Source organism: Harmonia axyridis, chromosome 4 (genome assembly GCF_914767665.1).
Source record: "Harmonia axyridis chromosome 4, icHarAxyr1.1, whole genome shotgun sequence".
NCBI classification, from domain to species: domain Eukaryota; kingdom Metazoa; phylum Arthropoda; class Insecta; order Coleoptera; family Coccinellidae; genus Harmonia; species Harmonia axyridis.
In genome coordinates this window covers 41,217,315-41,237,188 of record NC_059504.1, presented here as the reverse complement: position 1 = coordinate 41,237,188, position 19,874 = coordinate 41,217,315, and the positions used below count along the sequence as shown (strand labels likewise).

General features: G+C 35.2%; 3 protein-coding genes across 3 annotated transcripts in view; all 3 read right to left on the bottom strand.

Annotated features, from left to right (window-relative positions):
- Positions 1-5,556: 5,556 nt before the first annotated feature.
- LOC123678344 (mitochondrial fission 1 protein) lies at positions 5,557-6,972 on the bottom strand. The gene is made up of 3 exons (XM_045615328.1): positions 6,780-6,972; positions 6,443-6,701; positions 5,557-5,759 (listed from the first exon to the last, which is right to left on the bottom strand). The coding sequence occupies exons 1-3, from the start codon at positions 6,822-6,824 to the stop codon at positions 5,608-5,610; spliced, it is 456 nt and encodes a 151-aa protein (XP_045471284.1). The 5' UTR covers positions 6,825-6,972; the 3' UTR covers positions 5,557-5,607.
- A 2,023-nt stretch (positions 6,973-8,995) lies between these two features.
- On the bottom strand, positions 8,996-11,321 carry LOC123678281 (piggyBac transposable element-derived protein 3-like). Its single transcript, XM_045615251.1, has 2 exons — positions 11,098-11,321; positions 8,996-10,879 (listed from the first exon to the last, which is right to left on the bottom strand). The coding sequence occupies exons 1-2, from the start codon at positions 11,115-11,117 to the stop codon at positions 9,061-9,063; spliced, it is 1,839 nt and encodes a 612-aa protein (XP_045471207.1). The 5' UTR covers positions 11,118-11,321; the 3' UTR covers positions 8,996-9,060.
- A 5,686-nt stretch (positions 11,322-17,007) lies between these two features.
- The window catches only part of LOC123677768 (insulin-like growth factor-binding protein complex acid labile subunit), a 145,262-nt gene continuing 142,395 nt past the window's right edge, over positions 17,008-19,874 (bottom strand). The window contains exon 4 of the mRNA XM_045614465.1: positions 17,008-19,712. Within this exon, the coding sequence (XP_045470421.1) occupies positions 18,192-19,712 (1,521 nt within the window). The 3' untranslated portion in view covers positions 17,008-18,191. The remainder of the gene's footprint in view (positions 19,713-19,874) is intronic.

Here is a 19,874-nt window from a genome sequence, read left to right as displayed (position 1 = left end):
TCACCCTGTATATCATGCAATGACGAAATACTCATCTAGTATTTTATTGAAGTGATCTTGTAATGAAATTCATGTGCATTTTCAACCAAATTAATTTTTCAATTTTCAGATTTTTATACAGGGTGTTTCATTGGGAAACGGAAATACTTCACAGGTGCATAGGTGGCACCAAGGCGGTTCTGGAGATACCCCATTTATTCGGTCTTACTGTTTTCGTAGCCGAAATACAAGGTGTTTTATGAATTTTACCCGTTTCTTTCTGAGGCCATATCAAACGAAGCACCCGGTATATTTTCTTCATATTTGGCAAATATGTTCCTAATTGAGAGCCCAAACGTATCATGCAATAACCGCCTTGAAAAACCCGGTCCGGGTTAACAAAAAATTATGAATCGTTTGAATCCTCGAAACAACACCCTGTACATCGGAATTTCGAAAATCTGTTTTAATATTCGGAAACACCACTAAAAACTAAACTGAGACGTGTACTTCAAATTTCCGCGCAGACAGTTTTACTGCACAAATTTTCAACGTAAAAGTGAAGTTTTTGAGAACTTTGATACCTGAAAGTGACTTTTAACAATGAATTATCAAAAATATTGAATCCATAATTATTTCAACATTACTTTGTAATTTATTTTTACATTGGTTTTCCTTTTTATAGCTGTATACCATTTCAGTTTTTATTTTTGAGTTACTCTCTCCTCGTTTCACATTACCACACAAATTTTTTTTTATGTCTATGAAATAGTTAGTTTATTCCTCTGAAATCAATACTCGGGATCAGCTAATCAAAAAAAATAGAAGAGGCTAGCCAGAAAATGAAAAACAATCCAAATGTGATTCGGAAAGCAGTTCGAGATATTCTGAAACGAGCAAGAAAATGTTCAGATCAAAATGGAGGACATTTCGAGCCGTTTTTGTAGTTATTTTTCTAATTATTCTGTTATTATGTTTTTTTGTTCATAATTGTTTCAAAATATACTATATCAACCTAATGCAACTCAATTATTAATAAATATACCTACTGAAATAGTATACAGCTATAAAAAGGAAAACCAATGTAAGAATGAATTACAAAGTAATCTTGAACTAATTATGGATTCAATATTTTTGATAATTCAAGTCAAGTTAAAAGTCACTTCAAATCACTTTCAGGTATCTAAGTTCTAAAAAACTTCACTTTTGCGTTGAAAATTTGTGCAGTAAAACTGTCTGCGCGGAAATTTGAAGTACACGTCTCAGTTCAGTTTTTAGTGGTGTTTCCGAATATTAAAACAGATTTTCAAAATTCTGATGTACAGGGTGTTGTTTCGAGGATTCAAACGATTCATAATTTTTTGTTAACCCGAACCTGGTTTTTCAAGGCGTTTGGGCTCTCAATTAGGAACATATTTGCCAAATATGAAGAAAATATACCGGGTGGTTCATTTGACATGGCCTCAGAAAAAACGGGCAAAATTCATAAAACACCCTGTATATCGGCTACGAAAACAGTAAGACCCAATAAATGGGGTAGCTCCAGAACCGCCTAGGTGCCACCTATGCACCTGTGAAGTATTTCCGTTTCCCAAAGAAACACCCTGTATTTGTAAATAAATTCAAATATAACTTTGATCATAATCTGAAAATCTTTGTGAAGAATCTGTTCCTTTCAACTTAGTGTAGAAAAAAACAGGTGCTTCTCAATTTTCCATTTTACTCTTGGTCTACCAAGCGAGACACCCTTGTTCTCAGAAAGAGGGCGTTCAATATAATTAGGTATAAAATGCAGGTGTAAAGGTAAAGTAGCCAATTTGACATGGTCTTAAAGACACAAGATTTGATTTAAGAGAAATTGCTGTGTTTTCTACGGTAATGACAATGATACAACTTGGTTAATTCGAAAGTACCTTGAGTACATTTCATATTTTCTCTACTGGGAGATTACACAGAAGCGTCTTACTTCAGGAAAAGAAAGAACCATGCTGAGGAAATACTAGGAATAGTAACGTATAAACCAACACATCAATTATCCCTAAAACCTCAATCAAATCAAACACAATAAAACTGTGCTACCTTCACATCATTTTGGGAAGAGTCAATCCTTATGAAATCGTAGAAGCCACAATACTAAACAGCAAACAGGAGGATAATTAGTTATAAAAATAATAAAATTTATTTAGCACCCGGCTAGTACAAAAAATAGAAAATCAACAGAACAATAATATACAGGGTGTTTCCTAAACATGCGGCAAAAATTCAGGGGGTTGTTCCTTGGACTATTTTAAGCATGTTTTGTCCTTGGATGATTTTTGAAAAACCTCTTTGTTTCGAAGATACAGGGCGAACAACATTTTTCATATTTTTAAAATTAATAATAGTTTAAATAAAAATGCGTACCGCACTGTGTTTACTAAGTAGGTACAATTTATTTTTAAATTTGTTTAACAACATTCCAATTACTAAACCCCTTAGATTATTTCCTATGGGGCCATCTAAAATCATTAGTTTATACCACTCCAGTAGAAAATGTGGAAGACTTGCGAAATCGGATCATTGCTGGGTGTAACTTAATAAGAAATGATCCTGGTGTTTTTGAAAGGGTTCGGCAGTCAATGAGGAGAAGATTGGATGCTTGTATGCTGGCTAGAGATGGTCATTTTCAACAGTTTTTGTAGGTTGAGTTGAATTTTCATGTAATTTTTCATAATAAAATGTTATTATCTGAAATTTTGTTTCCCCTATATCTTCGAAACAAATAGGTTTTTCAAAAATCATCAAAGGACAAAATATTCTTAGAATAGTCCAAGAAACAACCCCCTGAATTTTTGCCGCATGTTTAGGAAACACCCTGTATAATTATTCACATTTTTCTCAAGTGGCCATTCAATCTTCCGCAGAATGCACCCAAAGATGGTGCCGTCTTAATTTCCTCTGGGAGACCATTATACAAACGAACACCCTCGTAGAACAAGGACTTCTGTAAAGAAGTTGTTCTCACTGTGCAGATACTGAAGTTTTTTGCTGACCTAATATTGTAGTCATAAAAATTTCTTCTTCTTTCTAAGAAATCTTTCAGATATCGTGGTACAAGATCATGCTCTATCTTGTAAATAAGGGGTTATATTGGCCTTCTTTGGTATTTTTTTCCACAGGTAACCAGTTCAATTCATTATGCATGACTACTACAGGTGTGAACTTACTACATCTTAGGATTATTCTCATGGATTTATTCTGTTGAACTTGAAGTCTTGAAGTCTACTTATACAGGGTGGCCATTTGAAAACGAAACAGACGAGATTACAGACGAAATAAAGTTTTTCGATAGAAATGCTCGGACAGGTCGATTTCTGTTTCGAGGGGGACAACTTAAGATGTAGGTTACGGACGCATAGCGCTTCAACCCTTGCTACTACAACCCTCACCCCCAAATTTTGAATAGGGAAGATGGGGTGAGTGATACCTCATTTGAAAGGTATTTTTATACTGATTTCAGCGCAGTAATTGTTTTTTCATTTTATGCATTAGTTCTCGAAATATTCTTAACTAAGTATTTGAAAATGAAGTTGTGTTTTCATGGCACTTGTAGTGTTTTGTGAAAAATCGACATTTTGAGCTTCAAAACAACCATGACTGTGGCTTCCTTCCTAACTAACTAACGCATGAATATTTCGAGAACTAATGCATAAAATGAAAAAACAATTACTGTGCTGAAATCAGTATAAAAATACCTTTAAATTGAGGTATCACTCACCCCATCTTCCCTATTCAAAAATTGGGGGTGGGGGTTGTAGCAGCAAGGGTTGAAGCGCTATGCGTCCGTAACCTACATCTTAAGTTGTCCCCCTCGAAACAGAAATCGACCTGTCCGAGCATTTCTATCGAAAAACTTTATTTCGTCTGTAATCTCGTCTGTTTCGTTTTCAAATGGCCACCCTGTATATCCTTGTGTACATGATATCAGCAGTGCAAAACTTCGAAATTTGAAATTATTCGGTCGATTAGTCAAAAAGTTATTGAACTGTGAAATTTCACTCATACGATGAACATTACCCTGTATATCCCAAACGAAGGCAACTCAGGCGATTGAAACCTCTTGAAACGAGTCCTCCATGATGACCTTATTTCAAGATATGCGTTTGTCGCATTCTACCCGGGACACCCTGTATATATGTATATTCATATGTGTTGTCTCCGATGATAATGAAAAATCTTCCTGTTGAAAAAAGAGATAAAGGTTTTATCGAAAAAAAGGAAGCAAAATATATAAATCCTTTTCCATGATCTACATATATAAATGTAAAAAAAACATAATCATCCTATTTTGCCGACCAAATCAAATGGCTGCAAATTTAACCTTCATTTTTTTTTATCCTTTAGGGTTAATATGATCATGATCCTCCATCAAATTAGGTAAGCATTGCAGCCCCCCCATAGAACTGGGAACATTATCAATCTCATAAATAGATTTCAAATGCTCCCACTTTGCAATTTTGCCACTTCCGAACATTATATTTTTGGAGAGGAAATTATTCCTGATCTCCTTCAGTAGATAGGGTGGATCATCGGATAAATTTTGAAATTTTAATGAATCCACCCCTATAGTCTTCTTTCTTCTCTGTTATTTCTTCCATCATTTGGCTAATACCTCTTATCATAAACACCAGAGCATGATCTACACTTTAAGCTCCTTGTGCCCCTTTGCCTATTTTCTTGAAACCACAGATTCTTCCCTTGTGTTCCTCAAAAGACGTTTTTTCTTTTTTTTCGATTAGTTTATCTATGGCGGTGACGTTCTCTCGATAATTGGGTAGCGGGCGGCGCCATCTCTCGAGCTGGCGAAGTCACCACACAGCAATATATTGAATATATTCACACGGTAAATTGGTTCTATAACCGAAAAGGAAAAATTATGTTGATGACAATCTTGTTAATCCTAATTGTAATGGTGAAAATGTTTCATTATTATTCGTCACACTTTATTTTGTTAATTTTTTAATGAGAAGGGTGAAGGTGCCGCGTTTCTTGTTTTCAGCATGCAAATAGTAAACATTAACTTCAAAACATATGGCATTCAGTGAATTTTTGTTACTGAGAGGAATCCGTCGCCTATCACCTATTAAATATATCAATAAAATATGCTCTCGCTCATTTTGGGTTACTTTTAAAAACTATTAGAGCATTTTTGACTTTAATTTGGAATTTATTAAAATTATTTTTAGGATATAAAAACAACTTTCTGAAAATTTTTTTGATATTTTATTAACTTATAATTTTCATTTATCTAACAAATTTATTTAAGAAGACTAGAATGTACAAAAATAATTTAATTTAGAACAACCCTAAGCTGTTGGTACTATATTCAAATAGATGAAATTTTGATTGGAATATAGGATACTTCATTAATGCTTACATAGAATTACAAACACATTTGAATTGTGTTGCGGGATATGGGGAAGTAATTTTAGTTTATATTCCTTCCATTATTGGTCAACTAACAGTTTGAAATATCTTCAAAGAAATGCAAACAAAATATACTAGTAAGACGCCAATAATAAATACAAAATGGAAAAATATTTCAAACTATGTATATTATATCTAAGGAATATTTGGATCATTTTTATTTCATGAAGACTTTCCGCCTTTACCAGATAGTGCAAAACCAACAAGAGCACCAGCAGCTAGTAATACTCCTCCTGCAACAGCAACGCCAACAAGTCCATCTTTTTTCACTTTGTCCTTTATAGACTGTTCCAGAGCTTTTACTTGCTGATTCCCTACAAATATATCCAAATTTGAATTGCTCCATTTCAAGTTATTGAAAATCATTTATTTGTAATATATTGAAGAACACATTTCAATTCACTGAAAACTTTTTTATTCTCTAGATCATTTAATATTATACAACTAACTGTAAAGATGAAGATTTTCTATCCTTGAAAAATTCCTAACAGTGCCAAATTGTGAAAGTAATATTCGATACCACTTGTTTTAGAGGTTATATGGTATACATATTATCGAATAAATTTAAATTAAGAGATGTCTCTTGTATATTTTAGAAATATATACTAAAAAAGCTCACTAGTTTCATCGTAGTGCTTAGCAGAAAGTATGATAAATTTTCGGAGAGATTAGCAATTTCATGAAAACGAACATGTCATGATATGATGCAATATCTTTTGTATTTGGATTGGGATAATTATTAATCAATTGCTAGCTTGGTTGAGCAAGAAAATTTTTTGTTGAGAAGAATAAGAGAATATTGATATAGTAGAGAGGGTTCAAGCTCCCCATTTAGCTAGAAGAATAAAGAAAAAGGTCCTTTTTCTATAAGGATTTTCTGTATATTCATTGTATATCAGTAATATTCCGTCTTGAAATTCCTGAATCATTTAGTATGACTCCTTTGTCCAGAAATGAGTACTTTCGGCATTCTGATAATATCCAAAATATTTCTTACCAGGCTCAACAGATAAGAATGCAGAACAATATTTTAAAGCTTTGTTTGACTGTTTTAGACGGGCATATCCAATTATTAAATAGTATAGGTAATCCCTTTTGCCCTCAGGATGGGTTTCAAATAATTCCTCTAGAAGGATTACTCCCTTGCTAATATCAGCAGAATACTTGCTCCTTACTAAACACCAAGCATATTCAAATTGCACTTTAGGAGTTACATTGTTTTCATGTAGGTGTTTGTGATAAGTCTTCTCGAATTTCTAGAACAAATGGAATTATTAGATAAACGTAGATATGAACAATAAAATCTATCTGTTCTAAGGTTACTTTCAAATTACCCTCAAATCCTCTGGTGAAACTTCTTCCTTGAGAATATCGATCATTCTGGATTTAGTGAAACTTTGAATTTACTTCGAATAGGGAAAACTTTGAAGTAATTAAAACATATATATTTGTCAGTAAAATTACAATAAACTGACAGTAAAATAAAGATAATCTAAAGTCTGACGTTCAAATTTATTCAGTTTAAGTTCCTCGAAATATTAACTAGTGCTACCATCTGAAAGTTATAAGACGAAGTTGAACACTAGAAAACTTATAAGTGGTCTATCATTCCATAAAGATTTCTTATTAATTTCATCAGCATTGATCTAATCTCAAAAATGAATGATTGCTCACGCCTTAATTTTTCAAGTGCCATGAATGTATATATTTTGTTATAATATTAAAAAAAATTGTTTCCCATCTCATGCAGGTACTGTTTTAAAAAGTTTCAATGAATTCCGGAAGGGGGAGCTCATAAAGGAACCTCATACAACAGTGCTTACAGATGAGATTTATCTAACTGAAAGTTAGTTGAAAAGTTCTAAGCTAGATGACGCTCACAATTATTACAGGTATCTGATGAACCGTTTTTGAAATTGAATTAGTTCTGTTAGGGACCTGAAATTACTTTGAAAAGACGCTATGAAACTTTCAGAAACACCTCTAAAATTTTTAGTTCATGTTTTGAGATGTGTTGATCCAGATATGTGATTAAAATAACTATAATTTGGACATCCAAAGAGAGTTGTCACAAAAATGTGAATTATATTATGTCCAGTGGCGTACCCAGACATAAGCCTTGGGGGGGGATTAAGAAAAAAAAATTTCAAATTTTCCTTCTTTCGAAGAAGTTTTTCAGAGAAGTTTGCCTACTCATAATAATATTTTGATATATAAGGGGGGGGATATATCCCCCTTATCCTCCCTTGGGTACGCTACTGATTATGTCTATGGTTAGATACTTCTTTTTAGATTTACTGATCTACGACTATTATCGAAGGATAAAACTCAAGGAATCCGAAAATATGATATGGTATTAGCATTTAACAAAACTTTAAATCGAACTTGGTGGTATGACTGGTATGATATGTGTTTTCATAGGTTCATTTCAAAGGAAAAATCGGAGATTTTTTTTTTCGTCGTTTCTTTCAAGGGATCAGAACAGTGTATAATAATTTTCTCAAAATCGCTGTCATGTTCGTATTGTACGCCGATAGTAGTCTCAAACGATTGAGTTTAGACCACTGATGAAGAATTCGAGATTAAAATCAATTCTACCCCTCCATCCTGCTTTTCTCATTTCAATGTAATTGTTGAGTTATCCTGTGGGAGTGTCAGATGAAACAAATTTCTTTAAACTATAGTTCATTTATTTTATAAATTCTGTGACGTCAGCGATCGAGGGTAAATATCGTTGCTAGACTGTCAAGAAAATCCTTTTACTGATTTGAAAACAAATTTTGAGATTCTATTAAAAACGCTTGGACATCAATCATTATTAATATAAATTATTGAGAAATCAATATTTTGTATAAATGCCGATGAAGGTGTGTGAGTCGGCCCAAACTCATTCGTCTTGATGAAAAAATAAAACATTAAATCAAAATATCTGAATACATCGGCAACATGATGAAATACTTTAAAAAATGCCCGAATCTGTCTGCGTGGATACAGTTCCCATCTCTGATACGTCATCGGTGACGTCATATTTGCTTTATAACTTTTGTTCACAAATGCTTCGTATTCCGAAATACGGGGTGTTAAAGTTTTTTTGAAAGCCTCTTCTTACATTATGGCTCCCAAATTTTTAAAATGAAAAACCTACACTTACACCATAAGAGATTATTCGACACAAATTGAAAGATAATTTTAAAATAATTTTTAGTTTGAAATATCTCAGAATTGTACAATTTTCTCTCGGAATGGGAAGCATTTGCTAACGAAAATTATATAGCAAACTGTCATTATTTTACTCTGCAGAATCATCCCCTGAAGTTGGTCGAATTTATTCACTAACACCGTGTACTCCGTTAACCCATTAAAGCCCATAATTCCCCCGTGAAGATTTTCAACTGAAACTTTGTCTGATGAGTTATTTAGACTCAAAAAGTGATATTGTGTTATAAAAATAATGATCGAACATGCAGGAGAGTTACTATGAAGCGGCAACTTAAGTTGCCACTGGGATAATTCATGAAGAAATTTTCCAAAGTACAATAAAACTAGCATATCAATCGTATACATCTATTGTGATTCAACCGTATAATATTTCCTATGAAATTACATAAAATATTATTATTTTACATCATGAAAAATTTTGAAACACTCATCAGGATGAACAGGAACTTCACACTTCTTGCATACAAAAATTGTACGCCTGCCACATACTTTACAACGGCGATACTTGGATTCACCTTTTTCGATGAAATGATCTGTTCGATCTTTTCTTATTTCTTCGAGAGCTGGTGTGAACTCTAGAGATGATCGAACTCCTGCTACCATTGGAGGACTGCCGTAAGACTTCAGAATGAAAATAGCACACTGACGTCTGAAATCCAATAGAGGAATATCATGCCCAAGGCGACGATACAGTAACCAACCTTGTGTGCTGCATACATCCACAGTCCAAGAGAAATAAGGCCACCACCATTTTTTCGACCTGATTCTGTTTCGGTAGGAAGCCAAAAATTGATCAGAAAGATCTACTCCACCCATGTTACTATTGTAACGAGCAATAGGACCTGGTACTTTGACAGAAATGACCTTCTTTTCAATTCTGGAGTATCGGTTTGACTTTGACATAGGATGTACATTATCACAATTAGTAAGTACAGTAACAACATTGTTGTCATTCCAACGGACTGCTAAAATATCTCCTGAAGAACTGGTGGATGTTTCACCTCTGGGTTTATTTTTCCACGTTTTTTTATCTGGAAGTTTCATTGAAACACTACAGCGATTCTCACGCAGAGTACCAGTTCCACCAAGTCCTCTAGAACTAAGCTCTTCCAACAACCCAACCGATGTAAAAAGATTGTCAAAGTAGAGTCGAATACCCTTTGACAATTTCATGTGGTCTACAAGTCCAATTACTACGTCACCTCCTTGACCGAGTCCAGTTTCTGGAAGACGAGTTGAACTTCCACAATAGGGTTCAACATGATGGATGTATCCAGATGGATCCGCGGCAACCCATAACTTGAACCCAAATCTGATAGGTTTTCCGCGAATAAACTGTTTGCACCCATGCCTTCCGTAATAAGGAATCATACTCTCGTCGATACTAATAGTGGGCCCAGGACTGATTTGTTTGAAAGAGTTGTTGAGGTGATCAAAAATAGGTCGGACCTTGTACATTTTATCACTTCCATCATTGTTTTCATTGTTGGCAAGGTGAATAAAACTTATCAGTTCATCGAATCGGTTTCGACGGATGGCATCGGAAACTAAGTGCGAATGAACATCTGGATCTTGTTTCCAGTAGAGTCTTCTATATGGAAGAGGGTGGTAACCTGACATCAACATAATTCCGACAAATGTAATCATTTCTTCAGCAGTGGCATTCAGGTTGTGAACGAGTTTCTGCATAGCATAACGATTAGTTTCGGTTACGATATGACTCAATAAATCTTCCGAGAAGTAAGCCCTAAAAGCCTCAATAGGGCTTTTTACCGTTTCTTTCAGAAGATCTTCTGCTACCGGTCGGTATTCGCATTCAAGTTCAGGAATACTTGAAGATAACCCATTCATTTTCGGCTTCCAAGTACGTTCTGTGGGACGCTTACGTTTGGTGCTTCTTACTCTTGTCTGCGAAGAAGTCGTCGGTCTAGGTTCTTCTGAATGGTTCTCATCTTGGACGACTGGATTGCCGTGATCATCATCGATTTCTGGATTCTGCATTTCCACCTGAGAGCGTAATATACGGGCAGGAAGGTGGTCAAAATCTCCAACTACCTCTTCATCCGATAAATCAGAGTCCTTATCTGTATCTGCACCAGGAAGTTCATCAGGTGGACATATGGCTATATTGGTGGCTGATATGTCCTCATCGTTCTCGATAAGGTCAATTAATTCATGAAGAAGTAATCCAGTGCCTGATCTTCCACGAGTATACCTGTCGAAATCATTCAGTAAGAAATGTAAATATTGCAGAAACCGTTGTCACGTGTTCCCGTTGGCCACTTTAGTTGCCATCAAACTTTGCCCGTATGGCAAAAGCAAAATATTGCATGAAAATATTACTGTGAAGAAGAAATATACTGCTGAATTCATATTGAATAAAACTGGTACAAAAATACAAATGTGCATGCATTATTGAAATAGAATACTTACAATCTCTCATCGACGGCCATTATGGTGAATGAAAAAGTTCAAGAGCTCTGAATAAATCGTTATACACTAACTCACTGTTTGACAATATCTGACTGACGTTTGTGCTATTCGAGACAGGACATATCACATGACCGGAATTTACCAATGGAACTTCAATATCTATGCGCGTGCGCATAGAATGTAGTCGAATGCGCCGTGGCAACTTAAGTTGCCACGGGGCTGTAATGGGAGGACGAGGCAGCAGCCTTATGGAAAAATCGTCACGGGTTAATTTTACTGATTTTTTCGTATGTTGTAGGATATGACCTACTGAAGAAGAAAGTGTATGGGTTTAACTCAAACCTATGACTAGTTTCCGAAATACATAGTCGAAGTTAAAAAATGGCATTTCTTCAAAGTAGCATTTCTAGTAGGAAAACATTTAATGAAGAAACACTTTTTGCGACAAGTATTGCTCACCGATAAGGTAATAATTTAGGACTGGTTTTTAATAAAAATTATTATCAGATACAGGGTAAGTCAAATATTATTCAAATTGAAATTCGTTCAGTTCCTAATTCAACCTGCAATTAAAAAAGTCGTCCGTGAAATTTTCCAATTTTTGTCATTACTCTAAGTTGGAGTGCACTATTATAATGTCAAACAGTTTACTGTATTGGCTTTGCTATGGCCAGTTTTCGAGATACATAGGGTTATACAATTTGTCCAACGAAAAGTTATCACCTCGATTTTACGGCTCAAAAATGAAAATGTGGAAAATCGCTCGGACCCGTCAATTTCTGATTCGAGGGGAAGCAACTTTTCCTGAGAACGTTCACATACGTTACTCAAGATTTACCGTTAATCATTTCACTGACCACTTCACAGAACTAGAGTCGGCGATCGGGATCATCCTCATTCAGTTCCTGAACCAATCGTATCTTATAAGGATGTTGTTTCATGATTTTCATGATTGTTGTGCGTGAAACATTTGATACAGATACATCGGACAATCCTAGTACTCAATGTCGGTTCAATTGCTATATGCAGCAATTAAGTCATGACTTAAGACAGCCACGTCCCTCGATAAGTCTCTTTCATGCACCCTCTTTTTGCTTCCGACTGAACCAGTAGCGTCAAATTTGGTAACCAGTTGTAAAACGTAAACGCGAATACAATTTCTCTAGGATGTCGTTCGTTAAATGAAGCCACTGTTGTTCGCGCAGAGTCTTTATTTCTAAAAATAATTTTATCATTTCCACCGTTTCATCTACGGAATATACCATTACAATTCTACTACAAGTTTACAATTGCTTTGACACACTTGTAACGTTCTTAAAAATTCACGATAGACAGAGGTATCGAATCTTTATTAATTTTCGCTACAGAGTGGGTAAATAAGTACCAAAACTTATAATTTATTCATTCATTACAGCATACTAACTGGATCTTAATAATAATTTGGATTTTCCTGATTACTAGAGAGTTACTTGAATTTTTTCTCGAAATAAATAACAGATATAGCGACAAAACTATAATAAACCGAAGAGTGTACTAGACCAGAGTTTTTTCTACATTTTTCTAAACTTACAGCGGTTCACCAAAAAACAGTTCTGAAGGACAGAATCAGGCACCCTCCCAGTCCGAGAAAAAATATCACCCTGTGGATTTGCATACAAAATTAGCATATCTATTACAATGATGAAAACTTTAAATTGGAATACCTATGGCTAATTCAAATTAATTATCTTGTGAAGGGAAGGATCTATGAGAAAAAAACTTTAACACCTGTATCTCAAAAACAAAGTGTTTGGAGACTCATGTTATAGGACTTTTTTTCTTGTAATCTGTCATTTTCATTTATACCTCCAATTTAGGAACACCGTATAGATATAGTCTGAGGTCTTCAAAAATAAATTGCAATTTGAATGAAGCACAACACATCCCAAACAATTTGTCTATGCGAATTACTCAGTTCAGTTCTTTGATAACTACAGTTTTGAAATTTTCTGACTAAACACCGAGAACAACGGGAAAGTGTATACCGTTCTTTGTCTTTGCGAGAATTCGCAATATGATATTTTGGAAATCTTGGGGGGGGTTAATTACACCCAGTACCCCCCCCCCCCATTTCTACGGCCTTGCTTTGACTGCACAATATACAAACTTAAATGGATGATCTAAATAAATAATTTCGTCTCTGTTTATCTCCGACAATAACGTTCAATGGATATCATCCAATTTCTGTATATTGAAATCGATCAAGTCACTGTCACCTAGAGCCACACGATGGTTTCGACAGAATCTTCTCTGAAATTAGCCCGTGCATGAGGGGGAGTTTTGAACGGGACGTATGCTGTCGTTTGCAGTGGCACATATTATAGCTCCGTGGCAAAGTTGGGATTGATCCGTTATCGAAATAACTTCAGACACAAAAACGATGTCATCATGAATGAAGCCCTATTAAGTGTTTTTGAAACAACGTCGGTATCGTAGCTGGCCAAGATTAAATGCGGCTTCGTTCATTTGGGTTAATAACAGGTTTTTGTCCGATAACATCTATCCAATTAATTTGTTTGGAATTGGATTATTACGCCTAATGAAAAAGTACATGACATTCAATGGATTTAGGTGTTCCTAATTCCTACACTGATACAGCATATCGTTTTTCCACAAATGTGGTTCACGAATAACAAGGGGGCAACCAAGAGGCCGTACTGAGGGTATTATTTTACCCTCCATGAAATAATTTTCAATACTTAATCTTTGTGCTGAAAAATAGAACATGCCAATTCAACTCTTATCCGTTTACACATATACAGGGCGTTCCTAAATTCATGCGACTAAATTCAGGAGGTGAATGCTCGTATGAAATTAAGATGGATCTGTCCTAAAGGATGTTTTTTTTAGAGTATAGAACTTTAAATTGCAATAAAACAACGATGGATTGTTCGATTGACATGGATTTTATTTTTCCGCAAGATAATCTTGTGGCATTCCATTTCAAATATTATTTCTGGCAGATGACCGCCACGGCTGACTCGGATGTAGTCAAATCTGGACGTCCAATTTTCGATGACTTTTTCCAACATTTGTGGCCGTATATCGGCAATAACACTGTGAATGTTGTCTTCCAAATGGTCAAGGGTTTGTGGCTTATCCGCATAGACCAATGACTTTACATAGCGCCACAGAAAGTAGTCTAGCGGTGTTAAATCACAAGATCTTGGAGTCCAATTCACAGGTCCAAAACGTGAAATTAGGCGGTCACCAAACGTGTCTTTCAATAAATGGATTGTGGCACGAGCTGTGTGAGACGTTGCGCCGTCTTGTTGGAACCACAGCTCCTGGACATCATAGTTGTTCAATTCAGAAATGAAAAAGTTAGTTATCATGGCTCTATACCGATCACCATTGACTGTAACGTTCTGGCCATAATCGTTTTTGAAGAAGTACGGACCAATGATTCCACCAGCCCATAAAGCGCACCAAACAGTCAGTTTTTCCGGATGTAAGGGTGTTTCGACATACACTTGAGGATTAGCTTCACTCCAAATGCGGCAGTTTTGTTTGTTGACGTAGCCATTCAACCAGAATCGCTAAACAAAATAAAATAGTCGTAGTGCGCGATACGAATTCCGCACAGAACCATTATTTTCGAAATAAAAATTGCACTATTTGCAGGCGTTGTTCAGGCGTGAGTCTATTCATGATGAATGGCCAAACCAAACTGAGAATCACTTGACAGCTGTTAAATTGGTCGCCATCTTCAACAGTAATGCCAACTTAAATTTATATGCCCCGAAAAAAAAACCCGTTATAACAAAATTTTCCTCAGCCCCCCCTTTCCAAGAAATCACCCTTGAAAGGGGGAGACTGAAATTCAGTCTATATTTTTTTCTAAAATTCCAGTAGAGCTAGAAACTTGAAATTCTAACCACGGGTTTTTTATCAATATTCCTGTTACATTATAAGGGGGTGAAATCAGCAACCCTTACTTTATTTCATATCAAAACTATTTTTTGCGCATATCGCGCTCAAGTAATATCAAGTAGCTTGATATCAAGCAATAAATATCTAGAATCAAATCAAGTCAAGCTCAATTATGTAATTTTTCACGAGCTTGATTTTTAAGTCAAGTCGGTTAAAAGTTCAAGCTACTTGGCTTGATGAATCCCTAGACTAAATATTCAAGGATCGTTCATAGGTATCATTATTAATTCCGCAATAGTGGTCTATTCCAATACTAATGAAGTTTGTTTCACTATTTTTTCTCTATTTATATGTAATTCCAAGATTTATCGAACGAAACACATTGAGAAATATATTTTATCAACTAGCTTGTTGCTTGTAACTCGAAGGAGTTCCCAATGTTTCTGTTTTTTTAAGCTGCTTAGATATTCATTTGGCAAAGTTTTTCATTCGTTCGCAATCCTATTCAGCGCTAGTTTTCATTGAATTACCATTATCTACTTGCTAATCATTATCAGAGGGTGGTGTGCGATTAATCATTTTATCGAATCACATCCTTCTACAAATGTTGCTGTTTTTTTTATTGTTTTCTTTCATTATGTAACAGTATCCCAAATATTCAAATGTTTTAATATTCCAAATTCTCGTAGTCAAGACATTGGAATATTCATTGGATCATTCGAATTTTTGTTATAACAAAAATGCAAATTTAGAATACTCGAACACAATTCCGAAATTATATTTCATTGAGACTTTGTTTTATTTGATTTCTACACTTGTTATTCAATAATTCGGCTAAATAAAACACTCAGAAATGTGTGGGTGTTCAAAGTTGAAAAGAGAAGAAGAAAGTTTATTTTATACCTAATAAACTAAGAGTAGCAATAATTCGTCTTGATTCCTTATTATTGATGATCGACTAAATGTAATCCATGTTGAACAGATTTAGAACCTCGAACAATATTTTGTACTCACCAGGAATTAATTTGTGAATTGCTGGTTCAGCTAGACATTCTCAATTTTATATCTAAACAATTATCTTGGAATTCAACAGAACTCTGTTTATTTTCTCACTCTTCATCATAATTTTTTTCATTCAGTATTTGGACCTGCATATTTGGTACAAAAATTATTTTTGTCTACTATTATTGAATTAATTATTGTTGTATATAAACCACTGAAAACATATGGAGCATTTTAATATAATGTGTAGTCAGTTCACGCCGCTCATCCTAAGCCATTATTCAAGAAAAGATTAAATTTTTTTCCAATATTCCTCGACTAGGAAATTGGAGCGTGCTCAATATTGAGGATTCAATCAGAGTAGCTGAAGACAGAAAACATTTTTCCAAAAGGATAATAATAGGAATAGAGGAATAACCTCTATTGAAAAAAAAAGCACTATGGGAAGAGAACCACTGTTCACTAGTATGCAGTATTAGATATAGATTGCCTTTATCTCTTCTAGGGTTTTTCTCTGCCACATTGAAGAAATTAGAACTGTACATACAACTTGATTAGTTTCATTTTTTTTAGGAGGGAGAAATCCTTCAAACAACGGCCTTATTGAATTATCAATAACTCTTCCGCCTTTAATTTATATTTTCAGGTCCATGTATTCTCCAAATGCGTAGTGAATTCTATGTTCCGTAAATTATTTGATGAATCTGTATAGTCCAATAATTTGTTGTAATGAGAATATTGGAATCGGAAATTTTTGATCATCAATTATTTATATTCAATTATAATTCTTTATAATATTGATGGAAGTGGGCGTGAACATAATGAATATTTCTCTCTAATAAATATTTCTATTAGTTGAATTTTTAGTAGGCAGGGATCGCAATTAACTTCGAAATTATTTTACATTGTGTTTGATATATTTTTAATTGATTGAATATTTTATTACAGTAATTGTTATTGGGAAAAATGAATTATGTCTTGAATGAAACACAAACGAAGATTGGAAGTTGTTTATTGTAAATATGATAGATAGGATTAAATTCATATGTACAAAACGCTTCACTCATATATCTTTAATATTTACAAAATATAAATAGTAAATTACACGATGTATTCATTAGAAAACAAAGATTCAATACAAAAATGCTTATTCTTGCTTCACTTTATGACTAGCTTAAAAAAATGTGCTTTTTACAGCTGCACTACATAGTTTGATGAATATTACAGTGTATCTTACACCCGGTTACAATATCTGGTATAATATGGATCACAACCACGAAAAATAAAATATTCTGGAATGCAATATTTCTAATGAATGTCATTGTATTTAAATTTTCGAAAATAAATTATAATTTCTACATTGTTTTTTAGATATTAAAATATTTACAGATTTTTATAGAAATATTGCATAATTACAACTTATTTACAGAAAGATTTGAATATTTTCAATAAAATTCGAAAATACAAAATCTTGTTTCAACTCCTGATATCATCGTTGGTGCATGCGGAATTCTTATCACTGAATATCTGAACCCATACAATGTATTAAATGGATAAGCGCTTTCAGTTCTGATTATCCCTTATTATACAGTGGGAAACGATAGGACTATATACATTTCTGGAATTGAATACATGAAAATAATTTTTTTGGTAATCCAATAATATTGATGATATAATATATTTTTCCAGAAATATTCTGTTTCAAAGGGCTAATTAGAACAATGAAAATTAAGTGAATAAGGGAGTCCATATAACAGTCTCTTAAATTTCGTACAAAAATCACATTTTCTGGAATGGATTCATTATTGCTGCTGCTCGTGTACCCAGGCCACTGGAATTAGCAGGAAATAGCAGTATTTTAAGTTGGTATTCTCATCGGGATGAGGTCAAAACTCATCTTCTCTTATCTGCAAGGCATCAGCTGTAGGAACTGACCCTTTTTCTCTATGCTAGTGTTGGTAAACCACTTCTCTATGGCACATTGGGAAACCGTTTCTCGAGGAGTTCTTATCTAGGGATCTCATCGTGTGTGCCCTGCAGCTATCTCCAGTTATATAGGTGAATCCGCTCACAGGGAGTGTCCCCCCTGGACCGCGTTGCTCTCTGACTGCATTCGCGCGTCTACCCTCAGTACTATTGTCGACACAAAAAACTCCAGAAGGTGGCGCGCTCAGTTCTAGCTACAACTCCGTCACCGGTATAGGCTTAACATTATGGTGCTGAGCTCTGATAATATAATCATCATCAGAAAACGTCTTCTGGTATTCGTGTTCCTTTCTACTAATGGCTCTCTTATTCCACTTGTAGTCCTTAACAGCCTCCCGAACCCTCTGCCGGTAACGAAAAAGCAATAACCCTAAACCGCCTAGTACTATGACGGAACTGACTAAGAGGGTGAGGAGGATGGCTGTTTGTCTTGGATCCACGAAGGAACAGTCCAAATCCGCGCTGCTTAAGGTCTTCAGGTAGCGCTCTCGTAAATGTGGAGGAGAGGAACACTGGACATTGCTCATGTTCTTCAGAGCCATCAGGTTGCCCAACCATAACAAACTGCAATCGCATTTTATGTGATGGTCGGTTACCTCCAACGTTCGCAGCTCGCTCCATGAAGCCATACCTTCGGAGAAACTCTTGAAGGAGTTACCTCTAAGAATGAGATGTTTGAGATTAGGCAAACCTACTAAAGCGCCATCTTCAATGTGCTCTAATTTTTTGTTACTTGCGAGTATTATGGTTTCTAGGTTCAAGTTTTCGCCAAAGGCATCTTTTTCAATAGTGACCAAATTACTGGCACCTGTTATGTCGATCTTTCTCAAATTGATAAGGCCTTTGAAGGAATCTTTGCCGATCGTAATGAATTCATTTTGGCCAATCAGCAACTCTTCCAATCGTTGAAGATGAGCCAGTTGCTTGGTTGGGACTGTTTGTAGTCTGTTGCCTGCTAAGTTGAGAGATCTGAGACCGTTCAAACCTCTGAAAGCGTTCGAGCTGATATTGGCTAGGCCTGCATTGCTCAAATCTAAAACAGAGAGAGTGGATAGGCCTTTGAAGGCATCGTCTGGAAGACGAGCAACAGCATTCAGTCCGATATGGAGTTCTGCGAGGCTTCCTAAGACACTAAATGATTCTGTAGGCACAGTACTTAACATATTATCATCTAAGTATAGTACTCTGAGTGAACTCAGACCATCAAACGCCTTTTTATCTATTTTCGATATTCTGTTTTTGCCCAAATTCAATTCTTCGAGCATCTTCAAACCGACGAACAGGTTGGCGCTCAGTTCTTCTATGTAGTTCTCTCTGAGATTCAGCACAGTCAGGGAATTCAGACCTTGGAATGTTTCGTTGGTGATCGCCGATAATTTGTTCTTGTTCAGATAAAGTTCCTTGAGTTTGTCTTGATAGATGAAACTTTTCTGTTGGATGCTGACGAAGTGGTTGTTGGATAGATCAACGTAAACCAGGTCTCTGTAGAATTGGAATGCCTCGTCGACTGATTTTATTTTGTTGTTCCTGAGGTCTAATCGCTGCAACGCTGGGTTAAGGGCAATTGGTAGGACGTCTAATTTGCTTCCTTCGCATTCCACTACGTATATCTCGTCGTTGCATTTACAGCTGGCAGGGCATCCTATTGCAGCAACAGCCGATGAACAGGACAGAATGAGGATTGTGAGGAGGAAGAAGTAGTTATGAGTCCACATCTGAAACAAAGAGATATAGTATTAGTTTTTTGTATTCTGCAAGAAAGGAAATTGAATGAAGTTGTGACCTTGGATGCAATACAGGGAATTATGAGTAAGATATTGTCGACATAAACAATAAATTGTAAACATAATTTAAAAGTTACCGGTAACAATTCTCTT

Excerpts from the sequence above, each read along its gene's own strand:
- LOC123678281 (XM_045615251.1), bottom strand. The coding sequence starts at position 11,117 with ATGGCCGTCGATGAGAGATT. Across the intron at positions 10,880-11,097 it reads ATGGCCGTCGATGAGAGATT|GTATACTCGTGGAAGATCAG; the intron begins GTAAGTATTCTA and ends TGATTTCGACAG.
- LOC123678344 (XM_045615328.1), bottom strand. The coding sequence starts at position 6,824 with ATGATCGATATTCTCAAGGAAGAAGTTTCACCAGAGGATTTGAGG. Across the intron at positions 6,702-6,779 it reads TTTCACCAGAGGATTTGAGG|AAATTCGAGAAGACTTATCA; the intron begins GTAATTTGAAAG and ends CATTTGTTCTAG. Across the intron at positions 5,760-6,442 it reads ATTCTTATCTGTTGAGCCTG|GGAATCAGCAAGTAAAAGCT; the intron begins GTAAGAAATATT and ends ATATATTTGTAG.